General features: G+C 36.8%; 1 protein-coding gene across 1 annotated transcript in view; it reads left to right on the top strand.

Moving 5' to 3' along the window:
* sl (small wing phospholipase C gamma 1) overlaps window positions 1–23,013 on the top strand; it is a 546,737-nt gene that overhangs the window by 318,112 nt on the left and 205,612 nt on the right. Inside the window, exon 20 of the mRNA XM_090398565.1 lies at window positions 13,979–14,173. Within this exon, the coding sequence (XP_090254691.1) occupies window positions 13,979–14,173 (195 nt within the window). The remainder of the gene's footprint in view (window positions 1–13,978; window positions 14,174–23,013) is intronic.

Below are 23,013 nucleotides of genomic sequence, written 5' to 3' on the forward strand. Positions count from 1 at the left end.
TGACAGAATTTCATGCTGGCTGGGGCGTCGCCCGGTTAAACAAGGCCCCCGTTGTTTTCGCCTGGGAACCAGGGCGAACGGCGAAAAGTCAGCTACTGGAACAAATCTGAAAACAAACCCCAACTCAACATCACCAGAGTTAAAGATTGGTACTATCAACGTAAGAAGCCTGAATGGCAAAGAAATGGAGCTAGCTGAGGAATTAGATAAGTACCAGATCGACATAATAGGGGTGACTGAAACAAAAAAGACCAAAACTGGTGAGATCTTTCTGAGCAATAAATACAAAATGTTATATTCAGGCAATGACAATCAAGGAAAAGAAGGAGTAGCCATGGTATTCAACACAAAATACGAGGCTAATCTTCTTGAATGGCAGTCAGTCTCAAGTAGAGTAATGTGGGCAAATATGAGAATGGGGAACTGGCCAATGAGACTTATTTGTGCCTATGGTCCCACAGAAGGTTCTACTAAGGTAGAAGTCGAGGAGTTTTTTGAGGCTTTAGAAAAAGCAACTGACACAATGAAAAATGAAAAGTTAGTCCTTGTTGGGGAAAATTTGGAGAAAAGAGCAAAGCTAATAATAATGGCAAATATCTGTTGGATTTCTGCTCAGGACATTGACTGGTTATTACTAACACCATGTTCCAACATAAAAATGTGCACAAATTCACATGGAGAGAAGAGGCTAGGAATAAGAAAAGTCTCATTGACTATGTTATTGTTGATAGTGATGTTTTCTCCCTGGTGCAGGACACCAGAGTGTACAGAGGATTTGAAATTGGAAGTGATCACTATTTAGTCTTGAGCAGGATAAAATTGAATTTAATATTGAAAAGAATAACATGTAAGAAAGTTTTAAAGCGAATAAAAGTTGAGCAGCTCTCAGATGTGAACTGTAGACTAAAATACACAAAGATTATTGAAGAAAATATGAAAGTTTGAGAACAGGAATCAAACCTTGGAGATTCAGTGGCAAACTCTGAAGAAAACATTGATTGATTCTGCCAGAGAGGCATGTGGGCAGGTTGTCTGTAAGGATAAACAAATCCGAACTCCCTGATGGACACAGGAAGTTAAAGAGGCAGTGAAGGAAAAGAAGAAAGCATACCAAAAGTTCCTGTCAAATAAGTCAGCTAGGGCTCTTAGAGAATATAGAGACAAATGCAAGAATACTAAACACTGTGTAAAACTAGCTAAACAAAAGTCATGGGAGGACTTTGGCAAGAATATAGAAAATAAATATCATGAACTTGGCAAAATATTCTGGAGGTTGTTGAAGAAGCTTAAGAATGGAGGAAAGAGTGCTGTAAAAGAAATTAGAGATGATAAAGGTGACATGAAAACAGGAGAAAAAGATATCCTTGAAGTATGGAGTAATTACTTTGAAAAACTGCTAAATGAAACAAGCAGTGATGACAGCACAGTGGTAAAAAACACTGACCAGGCATGCAGTCAGGAATACATATCCATACTTGAAGTAGAAAAAGCCATCAAAGGCTTGAAATGTGGAAAGGCAGCAGGAGTAGATGATATTCGACCAGAAATGCTGAAGTATGGTGGTATAAGAGTCTTACAGTGGCTGCACTGCATAGTTCAGAAACCCTGGACAGAGGGACGAATTCCCTATGATTGGAGTAGAGGTCTCATAGTACCCATATATAAATAAAAAGGGAAATAAAACTGCATGTGAGAATTACAGAGGTATTTCCCTATTCAGTGTTCCTGGCAAGATCTATGCAAGTATACTTGAGAAACGGTTGAGAAGAATTGTGGAAGAAAAGCTTGGTGAAGAACAAGCTGGATTCAGGCCAAATAGAGGCTGTCAGGATCAGATCTTCACTTTACGACAAATAGTCGAGAAAGCATGGGAATATAACAAAGATCTGTATTTAAGTTTTGTCGATTTGGAAAAGGCATATGACAAGGTGCCAAGAGAGAAGCTATTCAATACGCTGCAGTTATATGGCGTGAATGGGGCATTATATCAAGCAATACTTAGTCTTTATTAGAGTTGTAAGTCAGCAGTTAGAATTGAAGGAAGTACAGGAAGATGGTTTAATGTTAAATCTGGTTTGAGACAAGGATGTACATTATCCCCTCTGTTATTCATTATCTATATGGATCACATTATGAAGGAAAGTGGTATTAAACATGATATCAAAATTGGAGATGTTAATGTCAGCTCTTTGCTTTATGCAGATGATGTTATACTTCTAAATAAATCTGCTACAAGTCTGCAAGATTCTCTGACTAAATTGAATAGCTGTTGTAATAGATATGGTATGAAGGTCAGCAATAAAAAGACAAAGTAACGAAAATAGGCAGAATCATTGAAAATGTCAACTGTGTTGTGAATGGAGAACCTGTGGAACAAGTAAAACATTTCAGCTATTTAGGCACGATTTTTACTGAAGATGGTAAATTAAATATAGAAATAGAAAACAGAATCAGCAAAGCTGGTATGGTGGGAAATCAATTGAATAAATTCATATGGAATAAGAGAGAAATTAGTCGGAACACTAAATTAGCTGTATACAAGACAGTGTTCAAACCGGTTTTAACTTATGGATCTGAGAGCTGGGTCAGAAGTAAAACACTTGACCAAAGACTAGAGACCACAGATATGAGAGTCCTGTGAAAGATTAGAGGCGTGAACAGATGGCATCAATGGCAATATCATATTAAAAATGAGGATATTAGGAAAGAATTTGACATTGTCAGCATCCAGGAATGTGTTAGCAGAGCTAATCTCAGGTGGTATGGTCACTTAAACAGGATGGGCGAGGAAAGATTAGCAAAACAAGTGTTTTCTGCCAGGTTGGCAGCGAAAAGACCCAGAGGAAGACCAAGATATAGGTGGATTGATACAGTACAAAGTGCTTTAGACGATAGAAATATAAGATCTGATAATGTTGGAGTCTTGACAAGTAACAGACTGATTTGGAGGAAAATTGTAGATAGGAAATTAATAATGATGTAATTTTTTTCATGTAGTACTATCATATCCTGTACACCCCTTGAGGGTACATGGCAGGAATTTGATGATGATGAGATATTTCGTACTGAAAATAGCAGTACATCATCAGTGTGTAGAAACAAGCAAATCAAAGGAACTGGAATGCAAGGTGCATACAGCAGTCAGTGGTTTACCAATTAAAAACTGTTGCGCATGCTAGAAATTGATATTAACACCCTAACCGGCCATGATGTCTATAGACGTCCAGCTAAATCTGGATGCGATTCTGTAACACCTATTGAATAACATGGATAAGAAGTGCAATTTGGTCTCACTATTTCACTCACCTCAGCCAGTAGAAAGGTTAATAAATAATAATATTAAAATTATTATAACTATTTTTGATGGTTATATAAGATAAGAATCTCCCAAACTTTTGAGGGAGAGAGAGACAATCGTTCCGATTCAGATTTGGCCGATATAAAAGGGCTTCATAACTGTCTTCGAAAAGGAGTTCATATTTAAACCTGCTTCTATGGAGAAGATGAGCTTCATCCCACTGGATACTGTGTTGTGCCAGACCAGACTTTTGAGATTTCATGTATTCGATACAATATTGATGTTCATTAATTCTTTTTTCCATTGAAGCCTGTCTTACCAAAGTATGTTAGATTATATTCACAAGGTACCTGGCAAATGCCAGCTAATGAATAGAGGTGACAGTTTATCTTTTGTATGGCAACAGATGAGAAATTTTGTTGATAGGAAAATATGTGGGAATGAGATAATTCAAAAGTTTCAATTCTTCCACTTGGTTCAGAGATGCCAGAAATAAGGGATTGGAACCCTGCAGTCTGTTGAAGAATGCTAAGGTGTTGGAACATAGGAGTCAATTATCTGCTGGATTTGATTAGGGTTGTAACCATTAAATTCCATTAACATTTTGATAGAGAGAAGTTCTTGTTGTAAGCTTGAGGAAGAGGAACACATCTTATGTGCTCTATTAATTAAAGACTTAATAACACAAATTTTTTTGAGAGGTGTAATGAGCAGACTTTTGATGAATGTATCTGCTAGTAAAGGTAGATTTTCGATAAACACTGGTTTATAAATTACCGGATGCTGTGCACATAAGAAGGATGTCCAAGAATGGTAAATTACCTGCCTTTTCTTTTTCCATGGTGATTTTGAATGCATGGATGAATGCCATTGATCTGTTGTAGGAAAGTGGTAAGTTCATTCATTTACCACTTTCCTACAACAGATCACACCTCTCAAAAAATCGGTGTTATCAAGTCTTTAATAACTTCATCACTTTACAAATGTATTTATTTTATTTTATGTTTTACTTAATCCTCTCACTATTTATTTGCTTACACATATGGTAAAATAGTGATAAAATTATCAAGTAATGAACAAACGTTGATGTTTGGTGGGCATGGATATTTTGTGAATATCTGTAGGTGAAAGATGAATTTAATTACACAGTCTAAGACTAACACCATCCGTAATGGAGTTTTAAAGTGAATTGAAAAGTTCCATGTTTGATTTTTAGATCAAAATTTTCAGTAAGAAATTATATATTTTTTTCATCATATTTGATTAATAAAAATAACTAAACAGAAGTTTACGTATTAAGTTCTCCATGTCACATGTCATGTTTTGCTCTTTTAATGCATAGTACCATCCTTTTGCAGGGCCTTGCATGATGTCATACATCATCATTATAGTGATTCACTTCCTAGTCCAGTTTGTTTTTTTTAGTACCAGGTTTTTTTATTTTTTTCATTATTTTATTTATTTATTTTTATTTTTTTTAACAATTCCATTTTAAAAACTGCTTTCACCCCAGATATGACTTGATCATTGTAGTGGAGCAAGTACTCAGTTATGACCAGTAAGTGCTGAGACTTCAACCTCTACCACTGCAGCAGCTTGACAGTATTTGTTAACACGTAACTATTCTGTTTCATAGGGTATCCATCAGTGGCATCGCGTGCCCATTTTAGTTGGATGTGCTGTCATGTTTTTTTATGCAACGCGCTACAAACTTCCTGTCAATTTGACCGTATGCATGGCATGCATCTCCAGAAAATTTTCCAGGGGGGAGGCAAAGCTTGGAGACAAATAATTACATCAATAAATTTTTATAATTATTGATTTAATCAAATAATTACATCAATAAACGTTTTTTAGCATTTTTTTTATGTAATTATTTATCGATGTAAACTATAAATACAGTACATTATTTTCATTTTACATCGAATTAAAGATCATTCGATTTTACATCGAATGATCTTTAATTCTTGGGGAAAAAGTATTCAGAATTAATACAGTTTTTAGCACAATTTCGTATATAAAAAAGTTGACCGGCATATTTTATTGAAAATCAACTAATTAATTTGTTGTTTTTTTTTTACTTTTTAGAATTTTAATTTAATTTTAATTTTTTAATTTTATTTTACTTGTTTTACAACAATAAAATAAAATTAAATTACATACCCTTACCTTTTAAAAATGTATTTTTCTGTTTAAATTTGTTTCACTATATTTTACAATTTACACTTCACTCAGTGACTCACTAGACACAGAGAGCAAATGAACTGGTCTCGCTGTTTACAAATCAGAAAAAGATGAATCAAAAATGAGAATACATGTTTTATTGCAGTAATAAAACATGTATTCTATGACTACCCCACCGTGGGCCAAAACAGACCAACTCATAATAAAATTTTAAGACGGACAAAACTTTCCATGGTCGAGGGTTTAAGGTTACATATCTCAATCACTTTTACGATTATAATTTGTGGAATAATTTACTCAATCGGGGGGGGTCTGATCTCAATTAGGATACTCTTGTTTATCTATCTCGACCAACTTAATGAAAAATGTTTTTTTGTAGGAGAAGATTATTAGTATACAGTTAGTAATTATTGAATGGCTTTTGTGATGAAGAGGTCTTTCAAGGATTATTAATTAGTCATTTTATCAAATTTTGGTTATCTTATAACATCTGATTCAGCATTTCTTTTTATAAAATTTTTCCTCTAGCTGTCAACTGGCTAATGTTTTCTTGGAGTTGTATCTTTTGCAAAAGTTTCTGTGACTGCTAAGTTTCCTTAAAACTTTTTCTAAATCTAAGCCAGAAAGATAGTTATAGCATGATTTTTTTTTTTCTTCTCTAGATCTGAAAGTATATTTTACTTGGCTAGAATTATGTTATTCTTTTCATCTTTTATTAAAAACAACACTTAAGTCCACAGTAATAACTTTAATTAATAAATAAGGTAGATATTTACAAAAGATAAACTGTCATCTCTGTCTTTGGCTGGCGTTTACCAAATTCCTTGTGAATGCGATGTTTCTTATTTTGAACAAACTGGCCGTTCTGTGGAAAAAAGAATTAAAGAATATCAATATTATATTGTTTACAACAAACCTCAGAAGTCTGGTCTAGCACAACACGGTATTACCACTACCCATAATATCCAGTGGGATAAAGGTATTCTCCTTCATAGATGCAGGTTCAAATATGAATGCCTCTTTAAAGAAAGTTGTGAAGTTTTTTTTACACTGACCGAATTTAAATTGAAATGATTGCCTCTCTCTTTCGAAGACCTGGGAGACTTCTATTTTATGTAATCATTAAAAAACTAATTATCTTAAATATTAATTATTTATTAATTTCTTTCATTTCCTAGCTCACGACAACATTGTATTTTAATAGGTGATCCACCGAATGTTCATTACCTGTTCAACACCTCTATTCCTATCTGTTTGTAACACTGAAGATGTACTATTAGTTTTAGTAAGAAATATCTACCTTATTTATTAATTAAAGTTATTACTGTGGACTTATGTGTTGTTTTTAATAATTATACTATGCCACAGGTTCCTCTAAAAATAAGAATGTTTTCATCTTTTACCAAACCATAAGCACCAAAGTTTGCATGTGAAGTATCATCATATAGACTGATTTCACATCACATTGCTCTATTATCCCATAATGTCTTCATTACTATGTTTAGGTTTACTATTGCACTATGGGATAATAATCATTATCCTATAATACATTTACTTTCAGGCACCTTATTGTCATGCAGTATGGCATCACTGCCTAGACTGGTTTTGATCCTTATAAGGTCTCATCAGTGAGAGCTAGATTCATGGAAATGCTGATAGCTAAATCAATATTAGTCTTATTTCCATGAATGGGAACAAAAAAGTGTATCACTATATTATTAAAATATTCTGGATGATAGCTAGTTGTCTCAAGTTTTTTCAGTGGGTCAAAAAAGTACATTCTACTTGACAAGATGTTATATAGTTTTCATTCTTTAACCAAATGTGAGTGAACATCTACACATGAAGTCCCTACATGGCTAGACTAATTGTGTATACAGGTAGTTGTCTTTGCATGAAATTGATATATTTTATGTGAAGCTTTGAGGTTTTTCAGAGAGAAGAGAAAAAAGATCCTAGAGAGGATGAGATAGAGAAGTGGGCAGTTGGAGAAAAGAGAACACCAAGGTCTCTTTCTCTCCACTCCTCCAGAACTGAGAAAGGATGCAAGGAAAACTCAGTTCACAACTTCAGTTTCTTGTCTACCTGAGGGGACAAGAGAAATCATACTTGAAAGAAGTCTATTGCATCATTGAGGAATTCCTGCAACCCTAAGCTATAAGATCATCAGTAAATGCCATAGCATTGACAGTAGTTGTGTTAAGAGAGTAGCCAATATGTCTTGAAAGAGTGAATAAATTCATCGATGACAGAATTAAAAAAAATAGGAGACATAGGGTCTCCTTGGCTTACACCTCTGAGCGCTGGGATGGACATCAATCTGGAGCTGGGGGTAGTTATGGAATTATCATAGTAAATCTCTGATATTTAGATGATGAAAGCTTCTGGACATCCAGCAGTAGACTGTACTTAAAGTATAGCTTGAAGGGAGACACTTCTCAAAGGTCTCCTGGAGGTCCAGGAATGCCATAAAGATTTTATTTTTTATTATTCATAGTGAAAACAGTATGAGCAAAACATTGTCGCCTCTGAATTCTTCTGCAACTTGATATCTTCCTATAACATTCGCTTATCAAAATACCTTGGTTCAGCCAGCACCATTATCTCAGCGATACTTTGTCTATTCAGAATGTCAGAGAGCCTTTACCACCTATATTGATCTTGGTGTTCACCACTACAAAATATCCCAATGTTTAATGCTGAAGTTTATACTGAATGGACAAAAGCACAATGGACTATGGAATAGGAACATTCTACAACATCCAACTATCGGAATATTTCAGCCCAACCTGGAATGTAATCTGAAAGACTTTTTCTGCCCATAATTTCAGTGAATCTTTACCAGCTTTATCAATATTGGTGTTCACCACTCTGCAAAACATCCCATTGCTGTTAATTCTGAAATTCATACTGAATATGGAAAGGCACGGTGGACTGTTGAAGAAGAAGCTTCATTAGCTACAAAAGATAGTCCATATTGATGAAGTTTTGGCAGAGATTCTGCCTAGGCAGATAATAGCTGCATTCAGATCACATCATAAATTATCCTCCAGAGAATTGGTGATGTGATTGCAGACATCTGCGATTTACATCACCAATTATCTGTACTAGAAGGTCCCATAAGTGCAGAGGTAATACTGCCATACCTCCTCCTCTATCGCTATCATCTCGAGAGAGGAGCAGATCTAGTAGAATTCCATCCCTTCAAGTGTGCTTTACAACATCCTCAGGAGAAGCCTCCTCTCCCAGTATAGTCACAGGATTTTAAAGAATATTATTAGACTTTCACTCAGTGACGTATCTATTACAACGAAATTGAATTATTATTGGAGAATCCTTCTCCAAATAATGATTATAGATATCCTCCTTCTCAGTTAGCATATCATCCTGCATCATCTGTTCAATCCAAGTGAAAGAGAAAAAGTGTCTTTATGTCCAAATGCAGGCATATAAAAGCAACAGAAGTGTTTGTGCCAGAACAGCGCTGAATGGAGCATTTCTTCCTCAAAGTGAAATGGACGAGGAGTTTGTCCACTTTTGGAGGGGTATCTTTTCTGCTCTCCCACCATACCTACCCGAATTAGTCCTTTTCTATTTCTATTTTCTATAATTTTGTGGACTTTTTCAATCGAATTGAAAAAGTCCACATAAAGATTCCTCCCGTCACGACGAGAATTGAACTTAGGCCTATTCCAATCGAAGTTGTTATGTTACCGTAGTTATGCACTATCATGTACTTCATTAGGAATAAAGACAAAAAGATTAACTGGAAATGTGCATCTATTTGCTGATGCAAAATTGGGAAAGGCTATGAGAATAAAGCAGATGTGGCCTTGCAGGAGGATCTGAATAGACTGTGTGAGTGGGCAAATATGTGGAGCTAGTATCTATTTAATGTTGAAGGTCTTGAAATTTGGTAGGCAAGGCAGGGATGTAGAATATACAACTGATGGAGAGATTTTGGTGAAGGAGAAGAGAGATCTAGGAGTGATGGTGGACGGAGACTTGAAGTTTAAGGAATCACAGTGCTAAAAGTGTAAGAATATCCCAATGGATTATGGCAATAATGAGGAGGATATTCACATGCAGAAACAAAGTGGTTATGGCTCCCTTGTATAAGGCATTGATCAGGCCACATATGGATTGCTATGCACATATTTGGTAACCTGGTTTTCAGTGTGTGTGGGGGATCAGGATGTATTGGAGAAAGTCCAGAGAAGGTTTACTAAGTTAATGTCAGATACGAGTAGAGATTAGGGGAATGCAATTTACATATCCTTGTAAATAGAAGAAGAGGAGGAGATATGATTGAGACATGTAAGTTGGTGAGGTTATTACCAGATTAACATGGAGAAGATATTTCATAGAGTAGAGGGAGGCAAGAGTTTAACTAAAGGCCATCCATGGAAGGTGTGAGCAGGGGAGTGAGAATCAAGTTCCTTGCATTGAGAGTGATTGGTGAGTGGAATGCATTGCCTTAAATGTGTGATGAGTGTGGAAACTGAATGGGTTCGAGGTACGGTTCAATGATCTTTTGGCATGAGAAAGTATACGAGGTGGTATCAAAAAGTTTCAAGACTAGTTTTGTACCACTCCAACAGATGACAGCACAAGGCTGTATGCACAGTCACAGGGAGCACCGACCTTCATAGGTCAGTGTGCCAAAAGATATCGTCCTGTGTACATCGGGAGCTATGCAACTGGTGCTATTCTGACCACGTGCGTTACCACATCTGCGATTTCATCATGGACTGCATGTTAGAACAAAGAGCGAACGTGAAATTCTGTGTGAAACTGGGCAAATCTGCCACAGAGACGTTTGACATGATTCGGCAAGTTTACGGTGATGCTGCAATGAGTTGTTCGAGGTGTTTTGAGTGGCACACACGCTTCAAGAGTGGAAGAACATCAGTGGAAGACTACAAGAGATCAGGAAGACCTTCAACAAGCTCAACCCCAGAAAATGCCGAAACCATTCGGCAACTTGTGCATGAGGATTGTCGGAGAACACCCCACAACATTGCTGCCATTGTCGGTGTGTCATACGGAACGGTCCAGGCAATCCTCACATGTGATTTGATCATGTGTCGTGTTGCTGCCAAGTTGGTCCCCAGGCTGCTGACCCAGGAGCAGAAGGAACACTGCTTCGAAGTCTGCCTAGAACTCTGTCAGCATACAGTGGATGACACGTCCTTCATGTCGAGGATCATTACTGGTGACGAAACTTGGGTGTACGGGTACATCCCTGAGACGAAGCAACAGTCTTCACAGTGGAAGAACCCATTATCTCCACGACCGAAAAAGGCAAGGCAGGTCTGCAGCTCTACCAAGTGCATGCTCATCATTTTTTTCGACATTCGCAGCATTGTGCAACGAGAATTCATCTCCAGGGGCCAGACCGTCAGTAGTGAGTTCTGCTGCCAGGTTTTAAGGTGTCTGAGGGAGGACATTCGGCGGAAGGGACCGGATCTGTGGCATTCAAAAAACCAGATGCTCCACGATGACAAAGCACCCTGTCACCAAGCTCTCCTCACACGTTGGTTTCTCACTGGAAACATGATCTCACTTCCGCACCCATCCTACTTTTCAGATTTGGCTCCTGCGGACTTCACCTTCTTCCCGAAGATGAAGATCCAGCTCAAAGGTCGCCATTTTGACACCATTGCAGAGATCCAGCGCGAATTTCAGGAGATGCTTGACATGCTTCCAAAAGAAGACCTCCGGAACACATTCCAGAAGTGGCAGGAGTGCTGTATTGCTATGCAAGGGACTATTTTGAAGGTGATAGTATAAATAAAGTAATTTCTCGTAAACAGAGCTAGTCTCGAAACGTTTTGATACCACCTCATAGATCTCCCTCAATTGAATCCTTTGACTCCATGGAGATCAGATGTTAATTAATAATCCTAATTATTTCTAAAATTTATTTTGGTATTTTTTTATTTTTAATGTAGTTACAATATCTTTTTGATATTGTCACTGTATTCTATCAAATGATTTTATCTTTCTAAAATTGATGTTGTCAGGCAATGCACCGTGTCGTAAGGCTGCTGCTGCTGTAACTATATGGTTTGTGACATGAATGTCACCACACTTGACTGGGCTCCACAGAGCCCTGATCTCAACCGTATTGAACATCTGTTGGTGTGAACTGGAGCATTGGGTGAGGTCAAGGGACGTCTGTCCTACAACAGTCCAGGACCTCGTCATGGCCTACAGATAGAATGGTCCAAAATTCTCATTGATCACTGTCATACACTTGTGGAAAGTATGCCCCATAGGATTGCTTCAGTCAATGCAGTGAAAGGATGTCCTACATCTTATTAAGGTGGGCACCACGGCTGTTTGTTCCTCATACTATGTTATCCATCAACTTCTTTCCAAGCAGTGTATAAATATATATATTTTAGCTTAAAATTCATTTAAATGCTTTAAATTTCATTTTCAAGTGACTAGTATAACGAAACACCAAATATATAGGGTGATAAAATTCTGTTTAGTTAGAGAGGAGAAATGATATTTTTTATTAGATGGATTAGCCCTTAATAGGATTAATCATTAACTTTCACAAATTGTGCAGTAATCAGGATTACAGTTCCAGTTCATCAAAGAACATCTTTACACTGGACTTAATTACTCTTCCTTCTGTACATAAATGATCTTTTGCTGACCTCGGATTCTCTAGTTTTCATAGTTTTGTTAAAAAATGACTGAACTCCATTTCTCTTCGTCTTACGAATGAGTTTAAATGATTTTGGAAACTTAATTAAAAGTTCCTATAGTTTGGTGGTATTAATATGATAACTGAAAAGTTAATTTTCACATATGGAAAACATCTATTTCTTTTGCCAGCTTCTCATCACAACTTTAAAAAAAACATAACACACGTTAAAAAAACTCTTTTTCAATGTTGTAGTAAAATCTTTTGTAAAAGTTATGAATATTTACATTCAATCTGAATGAACAGTATTGTTATATGCATAAAAATATTGTCTCCTGTAAATATTTAGGATCGGCAAAGAAGATAAGATTATTTTATCCTTCATTGTGATTGAAGTGATGTCCCTTCTAGTGGTGAATATTTAGTGTGAACCTTCAGCAACTTTATTTTATGAGTGTTGAAAGCTAAAAATATTTAAAAATCAATTTTATTTTTATTTTATTTTTTATTCTGTTCACCTCATTAAGTGTTTAGTGGCCTGTCACAACCAAGCAATTTGTCTTCATATAAATCTAATTAATTTCCTGATATAGTAGTTAATCCTGTCTGCAAGGTCAACTGTGTCTTTCAACGTGAGTGTATTCTCGATATATTTTGTTTTTTTTTTGGGGGGGGTGAAAAATTCAAGTTTACAGGAAAGAAGGAACCCTGTATCTCATTTCAATGTGAGATTGGCTAATTCACTCTCAGTTGAAAAGACTTTATAAACAAAGGCTCTTTATCCTAGAACAAGATTTGAATCTGGGTCTTTTCAACCAAAAGATATAACTTTTGCTACAAAGGAATCTTTTTTGATATTGGCATTAAGGATTACACTTTAACTCTCCAAGTGGAACATACGGATGAAATACAGCGATCTCAATTATCCAACTCTTAAATGAGTTAGTGTGTCAACTGACTTCTAGTACAGCACCATGTAATTGTACTTTCATTTATCTAATCAACAAAATGCTCTCCTTCTGTGGTTGGATAACTGATACCATCAGTGATGTCCAAAGCTTATTTTAATTTCAAGGGACACTTCTTATCCATGTAATTATTGAAGTATTGTAGTTAATGTGAAATGTCTTATGTATCTGAAAATTTGCACAGTGATTCACACTATGAGATGAGTTTGAAAAAATCCTGGCCATCTATGCTTAAATAGTATTTAAAAAAAAAAAGTTATGTTTCATTACTGCTACACTAATTCAAGGGTTAAGCTGGCACAAAATTTAAATAAGATATTCTAGAATATGGATCGGTTTACTGTCAGTTACCAACTGTTTATTAATCAAACACTTATTTTCTGAGAACTGTAGACATTTTAATGACACATAGTCTAGTAATTTATTAATTTATCTCATAGATCAGCTTTTCCCAAAGTGTGGTTGGTGGCCCAGTACCAATTCTTTAAAAAAAAAAAAAAATTACAGTTAAGAGAAAATATAAAAAAATTCAAATAAGGCATGTGAGTAGAGAAAATCAAGCTATAAAATGATAAAAAAAATTTAAAAATAAAGATAAATATTTAACTACTGTGTTAACATATGCATGCACATCCATATAGAAACTTAATCCCGACCCATTAACTGATATCAGATATACCTCATGTATAATACACACATGTATACTTGTTGGGACCTGAAAAATTGCACTGGGAAAAAATAAATAAAATAAGTAATGGCCCCCAGCTATGCCAAATCTGGGAAATACTATCATAGAGGATCATTAAGAGCTGCATTTCCATTACTCCTATTATCTTCTGTTTTTTCCCCCTCTCTATATCTGCCTAGATAACAGTCAAGGCACTGTATGACTACAGAGCTCAACGTGATGATGAGTTATCATTTTGCAAGCATGCCATTATAACCAATGTCGTGAAGCAGGATGGTGGCTGGTGGAAAGGGGATTATGGTGGTAAAAAACAGCACTGGTTTCCTGCCAACTATGTGGAAGAAATAGAACCACAAGAAAATTCTGATGAAAGTGTAAGTATTTTGAATTTAAATATATACATCACACTTTTTTTATTATTTTTATTTATTTATTATTATTTTTTTTTTGGTATTAAATACATTAGCTAATATTCTTGAACATTTAGAATGCCAGAAGAAAAGAAATATGTTGAACTCTTCTTCTTTGGAAATAATAGAAGCAATTTTCTAGAGAAATAGGAATTTACATTGTTTTATTTCAGTTGCATTTTAGAAATTCTTTTACAAAAGAATGGATATCAAAGTATATCACTGTAGTAAACAGTATAAGTATGTAAAAAAAGTGCTGAAAAGTCTGAATCAAAGCTCCACAGCATGCTGCAGCATTAAAAGTTTTCAAAAATTCATTATAGCCTGAAATTGAGACTATTTGCAAAGTTATGTATTACAGGGTGTTCGGGATAAATTTGACAGTTTCGTAAGGAAAAAGAAAATCTTCTTTGTATCTATTAAATTTAATGAATTGACAAAAAAACATTACAGGCAGAGTTAATTACAATACTATCAACAAGATTTACTCAAAATAACCACCATTAGCATCGATCACAGCTTCAATTCTGCTTCGGAACCTCGAACAAGCTGATGCTACAGTCTCCCTGGGAAGGGCCGCAAAAACTTTTAATTTTATCCATTAACTGGGCTTTTGTATTACTGGAAGTGCGATTGGTGTCTTTTTCAACTGCGCCCCATACAAAATAATCCATGGGGTTAAGGTCTGGGGAGTTTGGAGGCCAAACATTTGGACTGGTGAAGTCGTAGAAATTTTCAGACAACCATTTTTGACTTTTCCCAGAGGTGTGGCAAGGGGTCGAATCCTGCTGCCATACATACGGCCTACCATTGGCTACCCTTGTTATCCAGGGCTTGACTACAGTTAGCAACTCCACGAACAAAGCCCGAATTCCAATGCCAGGGTTCTTCAACACCTGTTCCTGCAGATTTGCGAGGAATTCTGCTGTACGAACGCAATCAGATCGTCTGCTAGGGATCTTTCTTCTTGCTACATCCTCGTAGTCACCATTGCAAGTCTCTAGTTCATGCCTGATTGTTTTTACTGTATTCAGGGAGCATTGGGCAGCAGTCGTAATATCCTTATTTTGATGGCGGGCACGAATCATCATGATACAAGTTATTCTCTTCCATGATTCAGGTGGGTTCCAGCTATCCATCCTTTCTGACATCTTGTATATGAATGAAGAAGGGTCCAAACTTTTAAATGAAGAGAAGTGTGTGTTAATACATGTAACTTACGGAAAAATATAATTAATTATAAATATGTCAAATTTATCCCGAACACCCTGTACTACAATTCCAGTGTAGCATAAATGTGAGACAAAATTCAAGGGATGATCTCATAAACTGACAAACAGGAATTGTAGTAATACATAACTTTGCAAATAATCTCAATGGCATAGCATCTCAAAAGAAGATCATCTTATGAGTATATTAATGAAGTATATTCATACAGTTCATCTTCTTTAGGAATGTGCATCAAAATGAAATTTGTTGAGTTCCCTTTTAATTTTTTGCCATCGCTTCCGCACAAGAGGCTGCAAAGCCCGTAGCACATCATTGCCAGGTGTGAGCAGGAGTCAAGAGAAAAGTAATCTGTTGATTTTTTTTTTCTTTTTTTTTTTATTTATTTATTTTTTTGATGAGCTGGTGGTTGTAGTCCTTGGGGAATACTTCATAGGGAGAATGGTTCACAGTACCAAGGTAGATGGATTTTTTATACTAAATAATTTAAGGAAATTACAACGTAAACTAGGATATACATTAAAATAAATTTTAATATGCTTCAATATTCGGCAACGTCACGTTGCCATTTTCAAAGAACTTAAGAACAAGACACGTGCACACAGGCACAACAAACAGTAAGTGAGGAAGAAGCAGGAAGCTATTATTTCTTCTAAAGTCCTGATGGTGCACCCTAGCAGGCAATGTTGGTATTTTGGGGCGATTGAGCTGAAGGTCTTCTGATGTAGGTTTCCCAAATTTGAGGCAGTCTCATGCAGCCAAATTTGTTGAGGTTTGGATTGTTTCTTAGGGCTGAAGCTGATTTCATAAAAAGCCTTTCATATTTATATTTACTGCGGTGTATTATCGTGGCTTTCTTCCACCGTATTCTATGGCAGGTATCCAGCGAATGGGCAGCAAGACCATAGTGCCTGTATTGGTGAAACCGGATGTAGTCCTTGTGTTCTGAAATTCTGATATTTGCTGTCCTGCCTGTTTGGCCAGAGTAGGACAGTTTGCAGCTGCAAGGGACCTGGTATACACCAAGTAGGACTGGGGGGGGGGGGGGTCTGTCTTTAGTAGAGTGGATAAGGGATGCCAATTTTTTATATGGTCTGTAAAAGAATTCTTGTGTAGAGGCTTAAGTGCTGTGAGGACATTATGTTGGAGGTTTAATGGATTTTTTACAACACTCAAAAAGAATTAAATTAGAATTTAATACTTCCTATATTTCGTCCTAGTCACTAGGACATCTACGAGATGTCCTAGTGATTAGATGTCCTAGTCACTAGGACATCTCGTTTTTCGAAAAACGAGCCATAGACTCAGCCCCACTCAAACCTTCTATCTGGCTAAGATATGTAGATGATGTGTTCTCCATTTGGCTTCATGGCCCAGACACGTTAGACTCCTTCCTCGGTCATCTCAATAGCCTACATCCAAGAATCCAGTTTACTATGGAAAAGGAAAAGAACAATTCTTTACCCTTCCTAGACACCTTAGTCACGCGCCTGCCTAATGATACACTTGCCTTCACTGTATACAGAAAACCCACACACATAGGCAGATACATTCACAAACTCTCCCACCACCACCCCTCACAACAATATGGCATCATTAAAACCCTTACCAAGAGAGCCCACAATCTTTGTTCCAGTGGAACCGCCCTCACTACTGAGCTTAACCACATACACAGAACTTTCCTCTCCAATGGCTACAGCGAACACAGTATCAAAAAAATAATCAATTCTTCCCCCATTTCCCCGTCCCTCTCGTCAACAAGATTTTAAAAATGCCATCACCATACCCTACATCCGAGGCACTTCGGAAAAAATAGCCAAGATACTAAAAAAGTATAACCTACACACAGCATATAAGCCCTACTGCAAACTTGCTACCCTTATCCGTTCTACGAAAGATCAGCTCCCTCCTCTCTCTCTGCCTGGAGTTTACAAAGTACCCTGTTCCTGTAAGCTTGCGTACTTTGGACAGACAGGCAGATCAGCATCCATCCGCCTGGAGGAACACAAGTTGTACATCGTTAAACACAACTATGGCCATTCAGGCTTGGCTGACCATGTTTTGGACACGACCCACAGAGTATCATGGAAGAAAACCACCATGCTCCACCACAGCAAATTCAAGAAAGAGAGACTTTTCTTAGAAGCAGCAGCAGCTCTCAGAAACCAACCAAATCTTAACAAATACGGTTGCATTAAGCTTCCGAAGATTTGGGAAACACTCATCACCAGAGGTCCCACCTTACATTCCAGGCCACCTACTACTGCCCTTAGAGGGCGCTCCACCTAGATAGGACTTTAGTGTCACCCACATGGTTGGGCTTAGTATTGTAAGTTTTTGTGTGCATGTTACATTAATTGTTTTTGTAATCCCTGTAGATGTCTTAGTGACTAGGACGAAATATAGGAAGTATTAAATTCTAATTTAATTCTTTTTGAGTGTTGTAAAAAATCCATTAAACCTCCAACATAAAATCTGTAACAAGAAGTTAAGTCATGTTTTTTTAGGATTTTTGTAATTTTTCCAAGGGGCCTCGGATATAGGGTATTTTGATGGATTTAGAGTAATCCTTGTTGTGTTGGGGGGGGGGGGGGGGGTTACTGGTTTCAATATTTTTTGGATTTTTTTGGGTTGGTAGCCATTGGCTGAGAAAGTGTTGAGAATGTGGTTTAGTTCTGTGGTTAGGGCATTGTCATTTGAATAGATACGTTTAGCCCTGTTGTGTAGTTTCTTAATGACTCCATATTGTTGCGAGGAGGGGTGGTGAATGTATCTGCCTGTATGGGTGGGTTTTCTATAGACTGAGAAAACCAAGGTTCCATCAGGCTGGCGGGTGACTAGTGTGTCTAAGAAAGGAAGGCATTTGTTTCTTTTCCTCTTCCAGGGTGAATTTGATTCTGGGGTGTTGGTTGTTTAAGTGTATTAGGTAGGAAGGAGAGGAGTGCATCAGAGCCATGTGGCCAAATAGCGAACACATCATCAACATAGTGAGGCCAAATGGTTGGTTTTTGTGGGGCAGAGTTTAAGGCTTTCTCTTCAAAAGTCTCCATATAAAAGTTGGCCAAGGGTGGGGAGAGTGGAGAACTCATGGCTTCCCCCTCTATTTGTTTGTGGAATTTTCCTTGCCAAACAAAATAGCCTGAGTTCAGTGTGAAGTGAAACAGGGTTGAGATATCAGGAGGAAACTTGGCTTGGGTGAGGTCTAAGGATTCTTTGAGTGGGACATTTGTGAATAAGGAGGAGACATCAAAACTGACCATTATGTCAGTGTGTTTGAGTGTAAGGTTTTCTATGCTGTCTTTGAAGTGGGTTGAGTTTTTTGTGTGTGAAGGTGTGTTGCCAGTATAGTGTGAGAGAGCTTTGGCTAATATTCCTTATATAATGGCACATTTTCCTTATGTATTTTTTTTGGAAGTGCATAAATATGGGGATATGGAGTTAAATGGTTTTAATTTGTTAGTAATTTCCACAGGTCAAGAAGTGACCTTCTTAAGGATCCTGTGGAGTTTTCTAATTTGTGAGTTGATGGGATTGTACTTGATAGAGAGGTAAGTAGCCCGATCTAACAATAGAGCTTTCAGCTTACCTGTGTAATCCTTTTGGATTACACAGGTAAGCTGAAACAGGTGCTGGATACCTTCCATAGAATACGGTGGAAGAAAGCCACGATAATACACGATAATACACCTGAAGCTGATTCCATTTTCATGGAATCAGCTTCAGGCCAAAGAAACAATCCAAACCTCAACAAATTTGGCTGCATGAGACTGCCTCAAATTTGGGAACCTACATCAGAAGACCTTCAGCCCAGTTGCCCAAGAATACCAACATTGCCCGCTAGGGTGCACCATCAAGACTTTAGGAGAAATAATAGCTTCCTGCTTCTTCCTCACTTACTGTTTGTTGTGCCTGCGTGCACATGTCTTGTTCTTAAGTTCCTTGAAAATGGCAATGTGACGTTGCTGAAATATTGAAGTATATTAAAATTTATTTTAATGTATATCCTAGTTTACATTATAATTTCCTTAAATTATTTAGTAAAAAATGCATAACTAATGTCTAAGCCTTCCCACGAGAAGGTAGATGGATGGAAGCAGCTTTGGTGAGTCAACAATTCAACTCTGAGGATATTGAGTAGTGTTGCTCATATTACTGTAACTTTAGCAGAAATTGGGTCATAGTGGATGCCATTTCTGCTAAATCAAGTATTAAAATATCCGTAAAAAAGATCTGTATTTAAGTTTAGTTTATCTGGAAAAGGCATGTGACAAGGTGCCAAGAGAGAGAAGCTATTCAATACGCTACAGTTATATGGTGTCAATGGGCATTATATCAAGCAATACTTAGTGTTTATTTGAGTTGTAAGTCAGCAGTTAGAATTGAAGAAAGTACAGGGAGATGGTTTAATGTTAAAAAGACAAAGACAATGAAAATAGCTAGAATTGTTGAAAATGTCAACTGTGTTGTGAACGGGGAACCTGTGGAACAAATAAAACATTTCAGCTACTGAGGCACGATTTTTAGTGAAGAGGGTAAATTAAATATGGAAATAGACAACAGAATCAGCAAAGCTGGTATGGTAGGAAATCAATTGAATAAATCTAATGGAATAAGAAAGAAATTAGTCGGAACACTAAATTAGCTGTATACAAGACAGTATTCAAACCAGTTTTAACTTATGGATCTGAGAGCTGGGTCAGAAGTAAAATACTTGACCAAAGACTAGAGACTGCAGAATGAGTCCTGAGAAAGATTAGAGGCATGAACAGATGGCGTCAATGGCAATATCATATTAAAAACGAGGATATTAGGAAAGAACTAGACATTGTCAGCATCCAGGAATGTGTTAGCAGAGCTAATCTCAGGTGGTATGGTCACTTAAACAGAATAGGCGAGGAAAGATTAGCAAAACAAGTGTTCTCTGCCAGGTTGGCAGGAAAACGACCCAGAGGAAGACCAAGATATAAATGGATTGATACGGTACATAGTGCCTTAGACGATAGAAATATAAGATCTGATAGTGTTAGTCTTTACAAGTAACAGACTGATTTGGAGGAAAATTGTAGATAGGAAGTTAGTAATGATGTAAAATTTTCATGTAGTATTATAATATCCTGTACCCCCCCTTGAGGGTTACATGTCAGGAATTTGATGATGATGAACAGATTTACCTTATATTTTTTTATTAGTATAAAATTTCATATAAAATATGACTTTCGAACAACAAGAACGTATATTGAGCACCACGCACACTAATTGCATGTACATGATGTAGAGCATCATGGTCTAATTATGTTAAGGTTCTAATAAAAAAATAACTTTAATGAGATTATATCATCAATTTCCTGTACCCCCAAGGGATATTCAGGTTACTATGAGAGCACTATATGATTCAGTTTGCATTATTATTAATCTCCTATCAATAATTTTCCTCCAAGTCAATCTGTTACTTATGGGCACTCCAATATTGTCATATCTAACATTTTGATGCTTCTAAGGTACTTCTCACTGAATCAGTCCACCTAGACTTTGATCTTCCTCTAGATCTCTTTCCTGCCATCTTGGCATCAAACACCTTGCTAACCTTTCCTCACCCATTCTATTTAAGTGGCCATACCACCTCAGATTATCTCTACTGACACATTCTTGAATGCTAATAATGTCGAGGTCCTTTCTAACATCTTCATTTTTAACATCATTCTGCCATTGATGCTATTGGTTCACTCCCCTAATTTTTCTCAGAACCTTCATATCTGTGGTCTCTAGTCTTTGATTAAGTGCTTTATTTCTAACCCTCTCAGATCCATAACTTAAAACTGGTTTGAGCACTATCTCATATACTGCTGGTTTGGTTTTGGCTAATTTCTCTCGTATTCCATATAAATTTATTCGGCTGGCTACCCACCTTACTAGTTTTGCTTATTCTGTTATCTATTTCCAGGTTTACCCTGCCATCTTCACTAAAAACTGTGCTTAAATAGCTGAAATATTTTACTTGTTCTATAGGATCTCCATTTAGAATGCAGCTGAAGTTTTCTATACTACTGCCTATTTTCATAGTTTTAGCTTTTTATTGCTGATTTTCATGCCAAATTCATTACAACTATTATTCAATTTAGTTAGAGAATCATGGAGACTTGCACTGGATATGTTTAAGAATACGTCACATAGTCTTCTCAAAACATTGAGATAAAAATACTTCTTCACTGTCTGTCCAGGAGGAACAAATTCTTTGTGTACAATTCCATTCACATAAAAATAAAAAATTAGCATTGTATTGACATTTGATTGAACTTGATGTGCCTTTTGGGTCTCAGTGAATTTGCTTGTTTCCATTGACTTAATGCTTGTTTTGTTTCTGGATCATAATCGTAGCATCCAGACTCATCCCTGGTCACAAATTTTGAAAGAAATTTCTGATAATTAAGAACTTGCTCAAATCGTGGCAAACATTCACAGGAATTTTTTTTAATCCTCTGTGAGCAAATGAGGTACAAATTTAGCAGGCACATATTTCCTTTGCAAATCTTCTGTTAAAATTCGCTGGCACAAACTCCATGACAAATTTCTCTCTTCCGAAACTTGCTTAATGGTCTTTCAACAATTTGAAGATAATGTGCATCTTGATTACCTGGCAAACCTCTTGGATGTTTTCATCACTTCTGTTTGTGAAAGGTTGGCCAGATTGTGGTTGGTCTTCAACTGACTTATCCCCATTTTTGAAATGGGAAAAACCACTTGTTGACCTGCATTTTACCAAAAGAAAACAAAATTTCAACTGCACAGTTGAAGAAAATGCAGGAAGATGGTTTGATGTAAAATCAGGGGTAAGACAAAGATGCACATTATCTCCACTATATAAACACTAACAAAAAAGCAGCCAGAATAACGAGCCGGTTGTTCTAAAATGTGCACATGCCAAGTTCAGATTCTTGGAATTTTTGGGTACTCCCCCCCTTGTAGAGCGATGAATAATAATTGAGATAATGTGCATCCTTGATTTTAGATCAAACTGTTTTCCTGTATTTCCTTTGATTCTAACTGCTGACTGACAACTTAAATTCCAGAAATAGCCTCTGGTATTTGTGTTTTCTGCAGTGCAATAGATTGACCCTCACGCATATCCTATGGTGAGCGTCCAGAGCATAGTTAGCAAGTTGAAAGTGGCACTAATGGTGAAACAGATGTAGTCCATATGTCTCCATGTGTTCAGAAATTCTGATGCAGGCTGTCTGCCTGTATAGCTGTTGTAGGACAGTTTACAAGTGCAAGGGACCTGGTAGGTGTAGGGAGTGTCTGGTCTTTTGTAGAGGAGATACAGGATGCCAGTTTTTTATGTGGTCTGTAAATGGTTGTAAGATTTTATTTCTTTAGGATTTTTGTTAATTTTTCTTATATACTCCAAATATATGGAACGGTGATAGATTTCGTATATTCTTTGCTCTGAGGGGGGGGGGGGTTGCATTACAGGGTTTTAATATTTTGTGTGGGGGGGGGGGAATTGTAGCCATTGGATAACTACTGAACTCAATCACATTCTCAACACTTATTTGCCCTGTTATATAAGGGTTTTTATA

Source organism: Typopeltis vanoorti, chromosome 9 (genome assembly GCF_054136105.1).
Source record: "Typopeltis vanoorti isolate ZY-2024b chromosome 9, IOZ_Tvanoo_1.0, whole genome shotgun sequence".
In the NCBI taxonomy this organism is placed as follows: domain Eukaryota; kingdom Metazoa; phylum Arthropoda; class Arachnida; order Uropygi; family Thelyphonidae; genus Typopeltis; species Typopeltis vanoorti.